A 14,754-nucleotide genomic window follows, 5' to 3' on the forward strand; every position below is an offset into this window, starting at 1 on the left:
TACAGTAGTTTCAACAATGATTACCCTTAATACTGTTAAATAATTCAGTAAACTAACGCTGTTGGTTCAAACAGTAATTGGATTGGTATTGTGGACAAGATGTTTGTCCCCAAAAACCTGAAAAATAAGAATTAATAAAATCAGACTTTGAATAGGCCATTTTGTAGTTTTAATAAAGTTATTCACTTTTGAAAAAAGAAATAAAAAATAATTATTATTTCACTTATAAAAAGACAAAAGAAACAGTTAATTTAATTTAGGTATTTTTTGCTTTAAATTACATTTTTTTCAGGAAAATAATTTTTTTTTCCATCCGGTTTTTTTAATTATTATTTTATGAAAATATATGTATAATAAATATATATATCTGAATAAAAAATGATGTTGTAATTTGTTTTTTTATAGGTATATTGGTGTTACCTTTGATGACATCAAAAAGACCACAAATGGAATGGAGAATGTAGCCAGGGTATGAGCAATAGTTGGTTTGAAATATTAGGGAACTTTCGGGTTGGGATGACCGACGACCAAACTATGTCATGTCAAATCATTGTGCGCATCCAGGAATATTGGGACATTTGTCCTCGCTCCTCACCTCGACACAGGTTTGATGGTCATTATGTCTAGACAATGACCAATGACATATCGATTGTCCAGACCTAGGTTGGTCGTCAATTCTCAGTTGTCACAACTAGAAAGCTTTCAAGTATTAATGTTATCTATTATTTTTTATGTAGTAATTGAATGTTGTTTTCTGTCTACTACTACTACTACTACTACTGCTACTACTACTTGAAATTAATATAATACTATGTGGACATTCTACTCAATTATTCTCATTACGTTGTCTAGATGATTTGATTTGTTCCTACTCTACCAACTAAAGCTATGTCTACACTATCAAACATAAAAATGTGATGTGCTCATATATGGACATGATGTAATATCACTACCATATTTAAGCTTATAACTACCATATTTGGGCACATCACATGTTTTTCAAACTAGTTTGATAGTGTAGACAGAGCTTTATACATAATATCTTGATTTCAGGCTTGGTATGACAACAATGGGTTGCATGCGTTACCAACATCTTTAAATGTGCTCAACAATGTCATATTGAGAGCCAGCTTTCCAAGAAGTACTGCTCCTACATACGGTAAATTAATATTCCTATTTAATGATACCAAAAATGTAATTTAAATTTCTTTGGACCAAAATATACAAAAAAAAGACCTTATTCTGAACAACATTCATCCATATCAACTATTATTATGTATAGGTAGCACGAAAATTGTTATATTTTTTGCTAACTTGGTTTAAATCATGCAAATTCAAGTCGCATGTAAAAACCACAAAAGAAGTTGAAAATATAAAAGAAAACCTTAATAAAGTATCATATGTGACATTTATATATTGTATGTAGTACCTAAAGCTCTGTATACACTATAAAACTAGTTTGGCAAAAAAAGTGTGATGAAGCCAAATATGGTGGTCATATGTCTAAATATGGAAGTGATATGACATCATCATGTCCATATATGGGCACATCACATTTTTTTGTCACATAACATTTGATAGTGTAGACAGAGCTTAACTACAAATGAATTTCTTTCTGTAATCATTGCATTTAATGTACTGTGTATAAAATTGTTTTGATTTCTTTCTAGGTATAACTGCATACAACCACCCACTCAAGTTTACCAAATCGTATGTTACAGTTGATGCTCTGTGAGTAGAAAATTTATTCAGGTTTTTATTTTTGTTGAATTTTAATTGAAGTGCAGTTTTATCAGAAACATGGATTTACTGTATGTCGTTTACAACAAACTCTATAGCTCTGTCTACACTATCAAACTTATAGTTTGACAAAGAAAGTGTGATGTGCCCAAATATGGTAATGATATGCCCAAATATGGTAGTAATCTGCCCAAATATGGTAGTAATATGACATCATCATGTCCATATATGGGCACATCACAGTTTTTGTCACATAAATTTGATAGTACAGAGCTTTATAGTTTGGTACCACAATATTGATAATCTGGAGCTTGTTTTACTTCGTGAATAAAGATGTATTCACACATACAGAATGGAAGATCATCTTAAAATGGAACAAGTGTGAATTCAGTCTTACAGAGTTTCTGACTAGTAATTTGGTACACAACACACACTGTAAAAATACAATTTTGTCAACAAATAGTTAAAATAATTAATGTAATATTGATATTTTAGGCTGGAGGCAGGCATTAATTATGGCATATCTATGTTGATCCTTTGTGCCTTTTCAATGATCCCAGCGACCTTCATTATGTACCTTGTAAGTGAAAACCTTAGCGGAACCAAGAGACTTCATTATGTCAGTGGAATGCCTAGGATTGTGTATATCCTCAGCAATATCTTCTGGGATCTTGTGAGTATAATTTCATAATATCTTTCAAATAAGCCTTTAGTTTTGATTGGACTTAGACAAAGGAAGCATAAATTGTTATCCTAGTTAAAGCTCTGTCTACACACTATCAAATTAGGGCTAGTTTGACAAAAAAAAAGTGTGATGTGCCTTAATATGGTAGTGATATGTCCAAATATGGTAGTGGTATGACATCATCATATCCATATAGGGGCACATCAACTGTTTTTGTCACATAAAGTTTGGTAGTGTAGACAGAGCTTTAGATGAAGACTTTTTCGATTTATTAGTTTTATGTATCATCCTAGTGTAAATGGGCCTTTAGTGTAAGGTAAATTTAGAAAGCATAGCAGTCATTTAAGCTTATAAGGAATCTTTATTGGTGCATTATCATTAAGTGAATTAATATATGAATGATGCTTTATTAATGATTTTTATGTTTTTCTTTAGTTGTATTACCTGGTACCAGTTGGAATAACACTATTGATTGTGTACCTGTTTGACACCAAATCATTTGCATCTACTGACAACTTGCCAGCATTTGCTACGTTGTTGGTGCTTTATGGGTAGGTTTTCTAAATATTCTCTGATAAGGAAAGGTGTTTCCCAAAAGCTTGATAGGTTTTTGCCTATGTTACTGTAATTCAAATGGAAATAACCTACTAAGCTCTTTAGGCTAGCCTGAAAAATCTTCTATAAGTATATGATTTAATTATCTATTTGTAACCAACAGATGGGCTGTGATTCCAGTGATGTACATAACTGTACGATTATTCAAAGATTCTGGTACAGCATTTATTACACTGTTTTGTGCCAATATCTTCATTGCTCTTCTCACCAATCTTCCGCTGATCATCAAAGAATTGTTTCCAGTAGGTTATTGTATTATTTTCTTTAACCACGTTCTTTCAGCACATTTTATCACAAATTGGTGATAGGCAATACAGTAAACAGACCTGTAACCACGTGGTGAAGTTGTCACCTTCATTAACATACTGATAAGAAATATTTTACATCTCTAAAAGACCAGCCTAATTTCTTATTTACTTACTAATTATTATTTCCTAAAAAGAACTATAAAATAAATAAATAAAAAATGAATAAAGCTATTCTTAAATCTATTTTGTTAAGCACCCAAGTATGATGGAATGTCTGGAATATTTGGTCTGCCTAATTTCAAATTCTTACTCATTTCAAACTCTGTAGTTTGATTTTGAATTGTGCCCTGTAATCTCTGAGGAAATACAAATTGTTTTAGATACCATCTTTGAAATAGCACATATTTTATGATTTTTCAGAATTCTGATCATGAAAACATTTACGAGGAGATCAATCGCTACAGTCTGATTTTCCCCCAATACTGTTTGGCTGGTGGTTTGACAACCCTCATTTACAATCAAATGGAGGCAGACATGTACACACGATTTGGAATCGACACTTTCCTTGATCCATTCAGTAAAGATATGCTTTTTTGGAACTATGTATCTTTGGCTGCCCAGGGCATGTTTTTCTTGATTATCGCTATCCTGGTAGAATATCTATTTATTTGCAACTGTAACTGTGGGTAAGTTATTAGTTAATTTTAGTGTAAAATTTGAAATATGATATTCATAATTGATCATTGCCTTTATAAAAATTGTTTCTAAAGGTCTGTTTACACTATCAAACTAGTTTGACAATAAAAGTGTGATGTGCCCAAATAATATGGTAGTGATATATCGAAATATGGTAGTGATATGCCCAAATATAGTAGTGATATGACATCATATGGTAGTGATATTCCCAAGTATGGTAGTGATATGACATCATCATGTCCATATAGGGGCACATCAAATGTTTTTTTGACATAAAGTTTGATAGTTTAGACAGAGCTTTAGATGAAGACTTTTTCGATTCATATAGTTATATGGTCATATGGTAGTAATATTCCCAAGTATGGTAGTATATGGTAATGTCCATATATGGGCACATCACATTTTTTTGTTACACATAGAGAGCTATTGCTTCATAACAACCGTTTTTTTTTTCTTACATTTTACTTTTAGTAAAAGATGCATGACAGATACTTCATTAACTGGTGAGGACGAAGATGTGAGGCTTGAAAGGGAGCGAGTTATGAGTGGTGCCGCCAACGATGCTATGGTTAAGGTTAAAAATCTCAAAAAGGTACTTAATTAAAATAATAATAGTGTACATATCACTGTGCACCCATATATATCATTAAAAACGAATATGAAATTTTAATCAAAATAGCTGAAAAATGTCAAATCTGGCCGACAGTATAAGTATATTTTAAGCAGTTATTAATTAAATGCAATCAGATATGTAAATAATTATATAATATGTTTACATTTCTTTGGTATGTTTGTTTCTTAGGTTTATCGAACTGGTGGAAACAAAATTGTTGCAGTTGATAGCTTATGTGTAGGAATACAAAAGGGAGAGGTAATTTGCTTGTGCAATAATTTTTGTGGCTATAAAATCAAGGCCATATACAGTACATTGTTGCAGCAGGGTATTTTATTTTACAACTCCCTGGTTGCAGTCACTTGCTCAAATTTGAGTTAGTGTTAACCGACCAACATAATGAACTGTAGAGTTGTATCTGCACGCTACTAAAAATACAATATGAAACAAATGCAATATAATAGTTAGTCTTTTACATAAATTTGACCAGATTTTAAAAATCAAATAAACTATAATATGAGAAAGTAATACATTAATCTACTATCTGCATATCTGTGTTGAATAATGATAGTGTATACAGTTTCAATGAAGAATGTCACATTATACCTATATATAACATTCTTCTTGTTGTAGTGTTTCGGACTATTGGGTGTAAATGGAGCTGGTAAGACTACTACATTTAAGATATTGACAGGCGATATAGAACCAACGGCTGGTAAAGTCAGCATCAACAAAAAAAGCAGGTATGATTATATGAAAACTCCAGTGAACATCTGTTTATGTTACCGTAGTACAGTCATTTAAGTTGACACTTTCCCTTGAAATGAACGAGGTAGCTGAGTAGTATTAGGATGCCTGACTATCATACAGAAAGACCCAGGTTCAATTCCTGATAAGAACTCTCAGTACACTCTGTAAATGAGTACCTGGTTTGAAAAAGGATGAAGGCAGCTTGGAAAAGAACTGGCCACCCTACCACATAATGCTGATATTTAGTACAATGAGCTCCTAACAGCTCATTCTTCTACGTTCAGAATAAATATGGGACACACTTTTATCATCATTGTAGTTTTGTTGATAACTTTCTAGGGAATGTCATAGGTTGTCTTACAGCAGTAGATTACATATTTTATCTTATGTCTTTAGGCACATGTGGCCAAGGATTACCAATAGTAAATTAATCACTGTCCTATCAGATAGGTGGTAATCCCCCTGATGCAGGGGCTATTTTGCAAACCAGTTCACCGGGGTAACCCCCAATTGGTCTCGAATGATGAACTGGGTTCTTTAAAGTGCACACGGGTTATAACTGTATACACTGGAACTACAGTTTATAGTCCGGGAAAACTTGTTCCAGCACCAGAACTAGGAGCGAGTCGGCCTCGAACCCTTGCCAATATTGTTGGCTCTTTAGGTGCGGGAAAGGACGCCCCTGCCTTAACCGCTCAGCCATTTGACTTGCTCGTAACATTCTTGACACAGATTTTATTTATATTTGAAAATATGTATTTAGAATTGGATATTGTCCTCAAAAAGATGCTGTTTGTGATTTGACAACTGGAAAAGAGATGCTGGTGTGTTATGGGTTGATCAAAGGAATGTCATCAAAAGAAATCAAAAAGGTAAATGTTCTCTCTTAAGCTCTGTAAATTAGTCTTGGAATATCAGAACCATAATGCCCAAGAGAAAATGAAATTAGAAACATTTTAATGCATTTTTTAATAATAATTTAGGCATAATTAGCACAATAATTTATTGTTTTCATATTCCGTTATGGTAATTACTTTATTCCTATATACCATTTATTATTATTTACTAATTTGATTTTAGTTCTCGTCATGAATTTTGTATTATATTATTTATTTTGTATATTATGAAGGAAATAAATGTTACTATGAAATGAAATAAAAAATGAAATAATACTAGTCTAAAAATATCGATAACCATAATGCTTTGTTAAAGATTGAATAAATAGACTCTGCATTAAATCGCAAAGACCTTTATGCCCAAATATACAGATACAGATCTTTTATTGTCATACAAACCAAACCAGAAATAAACCAAAACGAAAGGAAATCTATTTTCCCTGAGTAAAAATTTGCTCTGTTGAAATGTTTCTGGATTTTTTTGGATACAGATCTTTTATTGTCATACAAACCAACATAGTACAGTATGAAATTTTTCTTGTGGGGAAAAAGAATACACTTAATTACAACGTTACAACGCATGCAAAATACAATAACATTATCAACAATGTATATATTAATAATCTTATCTAAGTTATATGGACATGATGATATCATATTACTAGCATATTTGGCCACATCACACTTTTTTTGTCACATAAAGTTAGACAGAGCTTTAAAGGGTAAACATACTATGTGTGCATAGGGCCTATTCTCAAACCCATGATGATGTCATATTACTACCATATTTGGGCACATCACACTTTTTTTGTCACATAAAGTTAGACATAGCTTTAAGGGGTAAACATACTATGTGTGCATGGTAGGGCCTATTCTCAAACCCATGATGATGTCATATTACTACCATATTTGGGCACAGCACACTTTTTTTGTCACATAAAGTTAGACATAGCTTTAAGGGGTAAACATACTGTAATGTGTGCATAGTATGCTCATGATGATGTCAAATTACTACCATATTTGGGTACACATCACATTTTTTTGTCAAATAAGTTTGATAGTGTAGACAGAGCTTTAGGAGTTGAATTAAACAATTCTTGTATTTTTAGGTTGTTCCAGTCATCACAAGAAGACTGGGAATGGATAATTACATCAATAGACAAGTCAATACATACAGTGGGGGTATGAAGAGATCACTGTCAACTGCTATATCTCTTATTGGAAACCCAAATATTGTATTTTTGGTAAGTGATGTTTAATGTTTAATTAGACCCATTCTACCATCACATTTACAGTAGGCTTATTTTCACTCTTACTAGGCTAGCCTACTCACTGCAATATTATGCATGATGCTAGAAGCTGTTTCTTCCAATTTCCAAACCTCTCCAAATGCAGTTGTAGTTTTCCTACAGTATACCAATTGTACAATATAAATGTAGGATCTTAAGAACCCATATGTTTAACTTCATAGTTGAATGGCTTATCTCTGTTCTCTTAGGATGAACCTACAACTGGTATGGACCCAGGCAGTCGACGCAAGGTTTGGAAGATGATCAGTAGTGAATTGAAAGCAGGAAAATCTGTCGTACTTACCTCACATAGGTTAGTGTCTTATCTCACTATTGAATGAAATAAAGAAAACTAAAATCCAAATGATATACAGAAAAAGTATATTATGTGCTTCTGTGAAAAAGTACTTAGGTATTTGTCATTGTTTTTGTTTTCATATGCAGTACTCACATATAACACCTAAGTATAGATTCTTGTCTCATTTGATGGGAGGATTGTGGGTCATGTGATATTCAATAAACAATCCATTTATTCATTCAATCTTTTATTTCCTAATCTCTGGTCCATTGAAAGTAACATTACGTAAATATAAAAAAAAAATAAACTGTACTACTTTCTATAAGATTCACTCTCATCTCAGAATGGTATGTAATACCTACTAAAGATCATCTTTTACTTATATAAGACTTTATCTATTATATGTTGACTTTTCATGCCATATATTGATTTTCATAATAATTCATAAAAGACATTCAACATTAAACTCATGCCACATCAACAGTGCATTTTTCGTTAAATTCGACTGCAAATTTGTTGCAATGCGTTTGCCTATGAAAATAGAGCATTTCCTCTTTCACCTCATGGAAATATTGGTACCATTGCACTCATCAAACATTCATTGTTTGTCACTAGCATGGAAGAATGTGAAGCTCTTTGTACCCGTTTAGCAATCATGGTTAACGGTAAATTCAAGTGTATCGGAAGTCCACAACACGTGAAGAGTCGGTTTGGTGATAATTTTACAATAATCATTCGTGGAACTGATGAACAGGCTGTTCGACAAATAACAGCATACTTCATTCAACATTACCCAACTGCTGTCCTGAAGGTACGCTATTTTAGAAAGCATTTTTTATTTTTTTGAGTAATATCGGAAAATATGAATTGTTATAAAATTTTACCCAATTTGAAGAAATTACCGGAAATAAATCTGAAATATTTCAGTTTTGTTTTTCAGGAATGTCATTTGAATTTAGTTCAGTACGAACTTCCAATGAAGAGCGCCACACTTGCAGATATCTTTGGAAAACTTGAACACAATAAAAGAGCGCTTATGATTGAAGATTACTCGGTGACACAAACCAGTCTTGAACAAGTAAGTGCCCAGTTTTTAATGTTTTATTTTCTCAATTCTACTGACATTTTTTATTCAAAGATCAAAAGACAAAATAATACATTATAAAATAAAATATTACAAAACAGGCAAATGAAACGGGATACAAAATAAACACGAATACTTTAAAAAATAAAATGTAGATTTATACAAAAAAATAAAAGCTTAAAAGCAACAAAAGAAAATAAAATGATTTTTAAGTAATGTTAACTGTTTCTAATCTTAATAAGTTTCAAAAATAAAATTTTGTACAAAATATCTTGTTTTAACAAAGGGTATCATCTAATTAGGTAAATTACCTACTTAGCCGCAAAATTTCTCTGCATTTTATCAAATTTTGGTGAACCATACTTTATTCTTTATATTTGAAATGCATTGAATGTTTCAATATCATTTAATTTCTTCAGTCTATCTATCTATATATTTCATGTTGACATATCTTCGTTTATCTCTTTCTCCCACAAAAATTTCTTTCGTTGTACCTCCTTTTCATCTTCACTTATTACTTATGATCTATCCATTTAATTTTTCTACCTTACATTTTATTTATCAATATTATTTTCCTATTTACTTTTCTTATTACTTGTAAAATTGGTACTATAAATATATATAAATAAATTGTATTTGCAGGTCTTCCTTAACTTTGCTAGCAAACAGACTGATGGTATTGAAGAACCTAGTGCCAACGTGTACGATAACTTTGCAGTTGAAGCTGAAAATGTTTAGAAACATGAAATACTATAGTAAAAAATACATACATACATTCTTTATTCGTCAAAAAACATAACAAAACAAATTCCAACAAAAGTACCAAAGAAAAAAAAAACCCACATGAAGTCCAAAATGGTTTTTTATAAAAAGTGCAGATGGGCCAATACTTAATCATGTTAAAATACTTAATCATGTTAAAATCACAAAAAAACACACCAAAAAAACAGTAGTAATAATCAGAAGTAGTAATTAATCATTATTATAAAAATTAATCATAAAAGAAAAATATTGATATTTAAAGAAATTGATTGATTTTGAATGTTTAATAACCAGGTGAATATTGTGGAGAACATAAAAATCTTATTTTTATATTTAGAAGAACCACACGATGTAAAGTTACAGTAATTGTTTTACCATTTCGTTTTCGATACATATTGTTATTTTGACTAGAAAATTACCAAATCATATGAAATACTAAAATAACTATAGATTATTAGCATAGTATATAACTTACTCATACTATCCCTTTATTTGGAGTAAGTTTTATACTATTTTATTTAAACATAATCATTGGTTGTATAGATTCTTTGTTAAAATAATACAAATTTGTTAAATGCGAAATTAATATTATAATGAATAGATTAGAATTTTAAGATAAAGTGAATTAATCATGATAAATTGATAAACAAATAAACATTTTGAATCAATTAATACAATACTTTTATTTTAAGGCGGTTGTTGTAAATCAAAAGCAAGCTAATATTAGAGGTAATATTTGATAAATATCTAAATAATATATAAACAAAAGTAATATTAGTTAGCTTTGCCTGTTTTATCAATGCTTTTGATTTTATTTATTCTTAAAAAATGGCATATACCAATGCAAATGATATAAATATGATTGTTGATATTTGATCAATTAATACACTGGTTTTAATTGAGTGTTTTTTTCTAATGTATTAGGAATATATTCAGATTTCTATATTTTCTAATGGCTGTTGATTAGGGTTGTTTCTCTTTTATATTGACATTCAACAAACTTAATTAACATTACATAATAAATGTTGGCATCAGCATTTTAATTTATCCCAACGTCAACAAATTCGTATTGTAAGTATTGCTCAGTTTGTTGTGTGAATGTTAGTTTTCTTATACTGTATTGATTTTAGTTAGTTTTATCAAATAAATAATTTTGATACAAATTACATAAATTCGTTCTCCAATAATATTTCGTTTTTTCCCCTTTTTCCACCTAACTTCGTCATGACACATAACATTTGCTAAATTTCGATTTTTATTTTTAGACATAACTGGTTACTATATCATAATTTACATATGCAGAGTTGATTAATCCATTCTGCGCATGTCTATTATATCGAAAAATAAAAAGCAATTTTTCAAAAAATGGCCAATTTTCGACCCTTTTATTTTTTTATATAATTGCTTACTAAAGCATAATTACAATACGCAGAGTCAAATAAGGCGTTCTGCGCATCTCTATTGTGCTATAATAACCATTTATATCGAAAAATAAAAAGGTCGAATTTTGGCAATTTTTCGAAAAAATCCCTGTTTTATAGTACAGGGAAATTTTCAAAAAATGGCCAATTTTCGACCCTTTTATTTTTTGATATAATTGCTTACTATAGCATAATATACATGCGCAGACTCAAATAAGGCGTTCTGCGCATGTCTATTGTGCTATAGTAACCATTTATATCGAAAAATAAAAGGGTCGAATTTTGGTCATTTTTGGTCGCGTGGACCCGACTCTATATAATAATCTTTATTGTCTTTCTTTCTTGTTTGTTCTTTTGCACATACATAAATCAAAACTAAAGACTAAATTCCCTATAGTTCACTATGTCGGTCGGTCGGTCTGTCTGTCGGTCCGGTATCACTATGCGTTTTATCGCTTTTCTGTACTTTTTGAACTGTTTTGATGTCAACATGTAGGCATTTACGTGAAATTGTGCATTGTGAATGACGTTAGAGTTGCGCAACGTGATTTACGCGCGATTTAATGATTTTCTTGTATTTAACATAGGTCAAAAACCAAACAATATTTTAAATTGAAACTTTGCATAAGTTTAATTTATATCAGACGCTAACTTTCTGTTGAAAAAAAAATGTGTGTTTTACACAAAGTTACGCGCGCACGCGCATTTAAAATTTTAAAATGCGCAAAATAAATTTTTAATCAACTTTCTACGCGTTTTTTGTCATTTTGAGCATGTCAAAAATTCCCATACGCGCGCGGTGCGCACGTAGCGTTAAATACATACTTTTTTCGCGTGATTTATGTTTTTGCAGCCTTTTCTAATAATTTTACCAACTTTTAAAAAATTTCGACTTAAAATTACGTCATACGAGCACGTCGAATTGGATAATTTGAGCACGTTTTTGATCAAAAAGTTGAAAAATTCGTCAAAATTATGCCTTTTTAGTCGCGTGGACGCGACTCTATAGTTCACTATGTCGGTCGGTCTGTCTGTCGGTCTGCCTGTCGATCCGGTATCACTATGCATTGTAGCACGCGACTTAATGGCTGTTGGCCTTGTTAAGCATTCAGTTCACCTAAACTGAGAGAGAACACTACCCGTTCCTTCTTCTTGTATACGATATGTTCGTAATCTTCTAGATGATACTTCTTACTCTATTGGTATTACAATTTCTAAGCATACTTTTGGAATGTTTCTGATTGTTCTTATAATAATAATACATGGTTTCTTAAAATCTAAACACATTCTAGAATGTTCATGTAGATGTTACTGTATATTATGTTAGGAAATGGTAATTTATGACGATGTCAAACATCTTCAATACCGAGTGGCAAAGGCGCGCATATAGGCGCGGTATAATATCTAACTTGCCGTTTAACAAAATTGCATTCGTTCGATGTATGAAATGACCGTAAACTTTTTATGACAAACCTATTCTTCAAGACCCCCACACCAAGGACAGTGCGTGTCTTATTGTAAAATCATTCAACATGGTCATCTAGCATTCGTTCGATAATCTTTAGAAAATAAACCCAAAATCTTTACTTCGACGCCTAATGACAGCGTGCGTCAATGTTTTCAGTTTACAACCAAAGAGAGAACAGCGTCGTCTAACAATCACAATGCGTGTTCAAAATACTGGGATCATACAAAATGCAAGACAGAGAAATTAAAAAAATACATATTTAAACTGCACATATTATTTATTTTCAAATACCATATTCATTCAATCCAATGATATAACAGCGCGAATCATTGTCAGGCATGCTATAATACAAACGTTTAAACAATAATCATTATTTGGACGCCAAATGAAAGCGTCAATGTTTTTAAGACTATATTTTTTGTGTTTCTGCCTAAGTCAGCTGTGTGACTTAGGCAATTAAGGAGAGCTGACTTATGATCTGCCTAACTCACTTCTTATATCATTATACTGTCTTCTGTACATTATCTGAGTGCTTTTATATACATTTGCACATGCTCATATCGTTTTTTGTGTTTCTGCCTAAGTCAGCTGTGTGACTTAGGCAATTAAGGAGAGGAGACTCATGATTTTTTAAATAAAATAAGAAATACATTTTTATAGTATATTTTTTAATCCATTTGTTACAAATTCTTTCTCTTTTATTGCTACTTTCTTTTTCTAAAACCATCAGTGTTAATTTTAATCTGAAGAGCTGATGCTATTAAATTTTGATACTTAAAGGTAGCATTTTTTGTATATAGATGATATCGACAGCCTCATAACAAAAGTGTCTGAGTCATAATTTTTTTTTTTCTGCCTAACTCACTGCTTATATCAATATACTATATTTTTTGTGTTTCTGCCCAAGTCAGCTGTGTGACTTAGGCAATTAAGGAGAGCTGACTTATGATCTGCCTATCTCACTGCTTATATCATTATACTGCCCTCTGTACATTATCTGAGTGCTTTTATATACATTTGCACATGCTCAAATCGTTTTTTGTGTTTCTGCCTAAGTCAGCTATGTGACTTAGGCAATTAAGGAGAGGAGACTCATGATTTTTTAAATAAAATAAGAAATACATTTTTATAGTATATTTTTTAACCAATTTGTTACAAATTTTTTCTCTTTTATTGCTACTTTCCTTTTCTAAATTCATCAGTGTTAATTTTAATCTGAAGAGCTGATGCTATTAAATTTTGTTACTTAAAGGAAGCATTTTTTGTATATAGATGATATCGACAGCCTTATAACAAAAGTGTCTAAGACATAATTTTTTTTCTACCTAACTCACTGCTTATATCAATATACTATATTTTTTGTGTTTCTGCCCAAGTCAGCTGTGTGACTTAGGCAATTAAGGAGAGCTGACTTATGGTCTGCCTAACTCACTGCTTATATCAATATACTATATTTTTGGGGTTTTTTGCCCAAGTCAGCTGTGTGACTTAGGCAATTAAGGAGAGCTGACTTATGATCTGCCTAACTCACTGCTTATATCAATATACTATATTTTTTGGGTTTCTGCCCAAGTCAGCTGTGTGACTTAGGCAATTAAGGAGAGCTGACTTATGATCTGCCTAACTCACTGCTTATATCAATATACTATATTTTTTGTGTTTCTGGCCAAGTCAGCTGTGTGACTTAGGCAATTAAGGAGAGCTGACTTATGATCTGCCTAACTCACTGCTTATATCAATATACTATATTTTTTGTGTTTCTGCCTAAGTCAGCTGTGTGACTTAGGTTATTAAGGAGAGCTGACTTATGATCTGCCTAACTCACTGATTATATCATTATACTGCCCTCTGTACATTATCTGCCTGAGTGCTTTTATATACATTTGCACATGCTCAGATCGTTTTTTGTGTTTCTGCCTTAGTCAGCTGTGTGACTTAGGCAATTAAGTAGAGGAGATTCATGATTTTTTAAATAAAATAAATACATTTTTATAGTATATTTTTTAACCCATTTGTTACAAATTCTTTCTCTTTTATTGCTACTTTCCTTTTCTAAAATCATCAGTGTTAATTTTAATCTGAAGAGCTGATGCTATTAAATTTTGTTACTTAAAGGTAGCATTTTTTGTATATAGATGATATCGACAGCCTCATAACAAAAGTGTCTAAGTCATAATTTGTTTTTTGTT

At 31.3% G+C, this 14,754-nt stretch overlaps 1 protein-coding gene across 3 annotated transcripts in view; it reads left to right on the plus strand.

Annotated features, from left to right (window-relative positions):
* The window catches only part of LOC140063248 (phospholipid-transporting ATPase ABCA1-like), a 52,259-nt gene extending 41,348 nt beyond the window's left edge, over nt 1-10,911 (plus strand). For all 3 annotated transcript variants that reach the window (XM_072109763.1, XM_072109766.1, XM_072109765.1), the window contains exons 60-75: nt 406-469; nt 1,054-1,159; nt 1,671-1,731; nt 2,236-2,413; nt 2,861-2,976; nt 3,144-3,282; nt 3,709-3,974; nt 4,456-4,576; nt 4,787-4,855; nt 5,231-5,340; nt 6,111-6,219; nt 7,353-7,487; nt 7,742-7,845; nt 8,446-8,641; nt 8,771-8,908; nt 9,557-10,911. In XM_072109763.1, coding sequence (XP_071965864.1) covers nt 406-469; nt 1,054-1,159; nt 1,671-1,731; nt 2,236-2,413; nt 2,861-2,976; nt 3,144-3,282; nt 3,709-3,974; nt 4,456-4,576; nt 4,787-4,855; nt 5,231-5,340; nt 6,111-6,219; nt 7,353-7,487; nt 7,742-7,845; nt 8,446-8,641; nt 8,771-8,908; nt 9,557-9,652 — 2,008 coding nt within the window. In that variant the 3' untranslated portion in view covers nt 9,653-10,911. The remainder of the gene's footprint in view (nt 1-405; nt 470-1,053; nt 1,160-1,670; nt 1,732-2,235; nt 2,414-2,860; nt 2,977-3,143; nt 3,283-3,708; nt 3,975-4,455; nt 4,577-4,786; nt 4,856-5,230; nt 5,341-6,110; nt 6,220-7,352; nt 7,488-7,741; nt 7,846-8,445; nt 8,642-8,770; nt 8,909-9,556) is intronic.
* The last annotated feature ends 3,843 nt before the right edge of the window (nt 10,912-14,754 follow it).

This window comes from Antedon mediterranea, chromosome 11 (assembly GCF_964355755.1).
Source record: "Antedon mediterranea chromosome 11, ecAntMedi1.1, whole genome shotgun sequence".
Lineage (NCBI taxonomy): Eukaryota > Metazoa > Echinodermata > Crinoidea > Comatulida > Antedonidae > Antedon > Antedon mediterranea.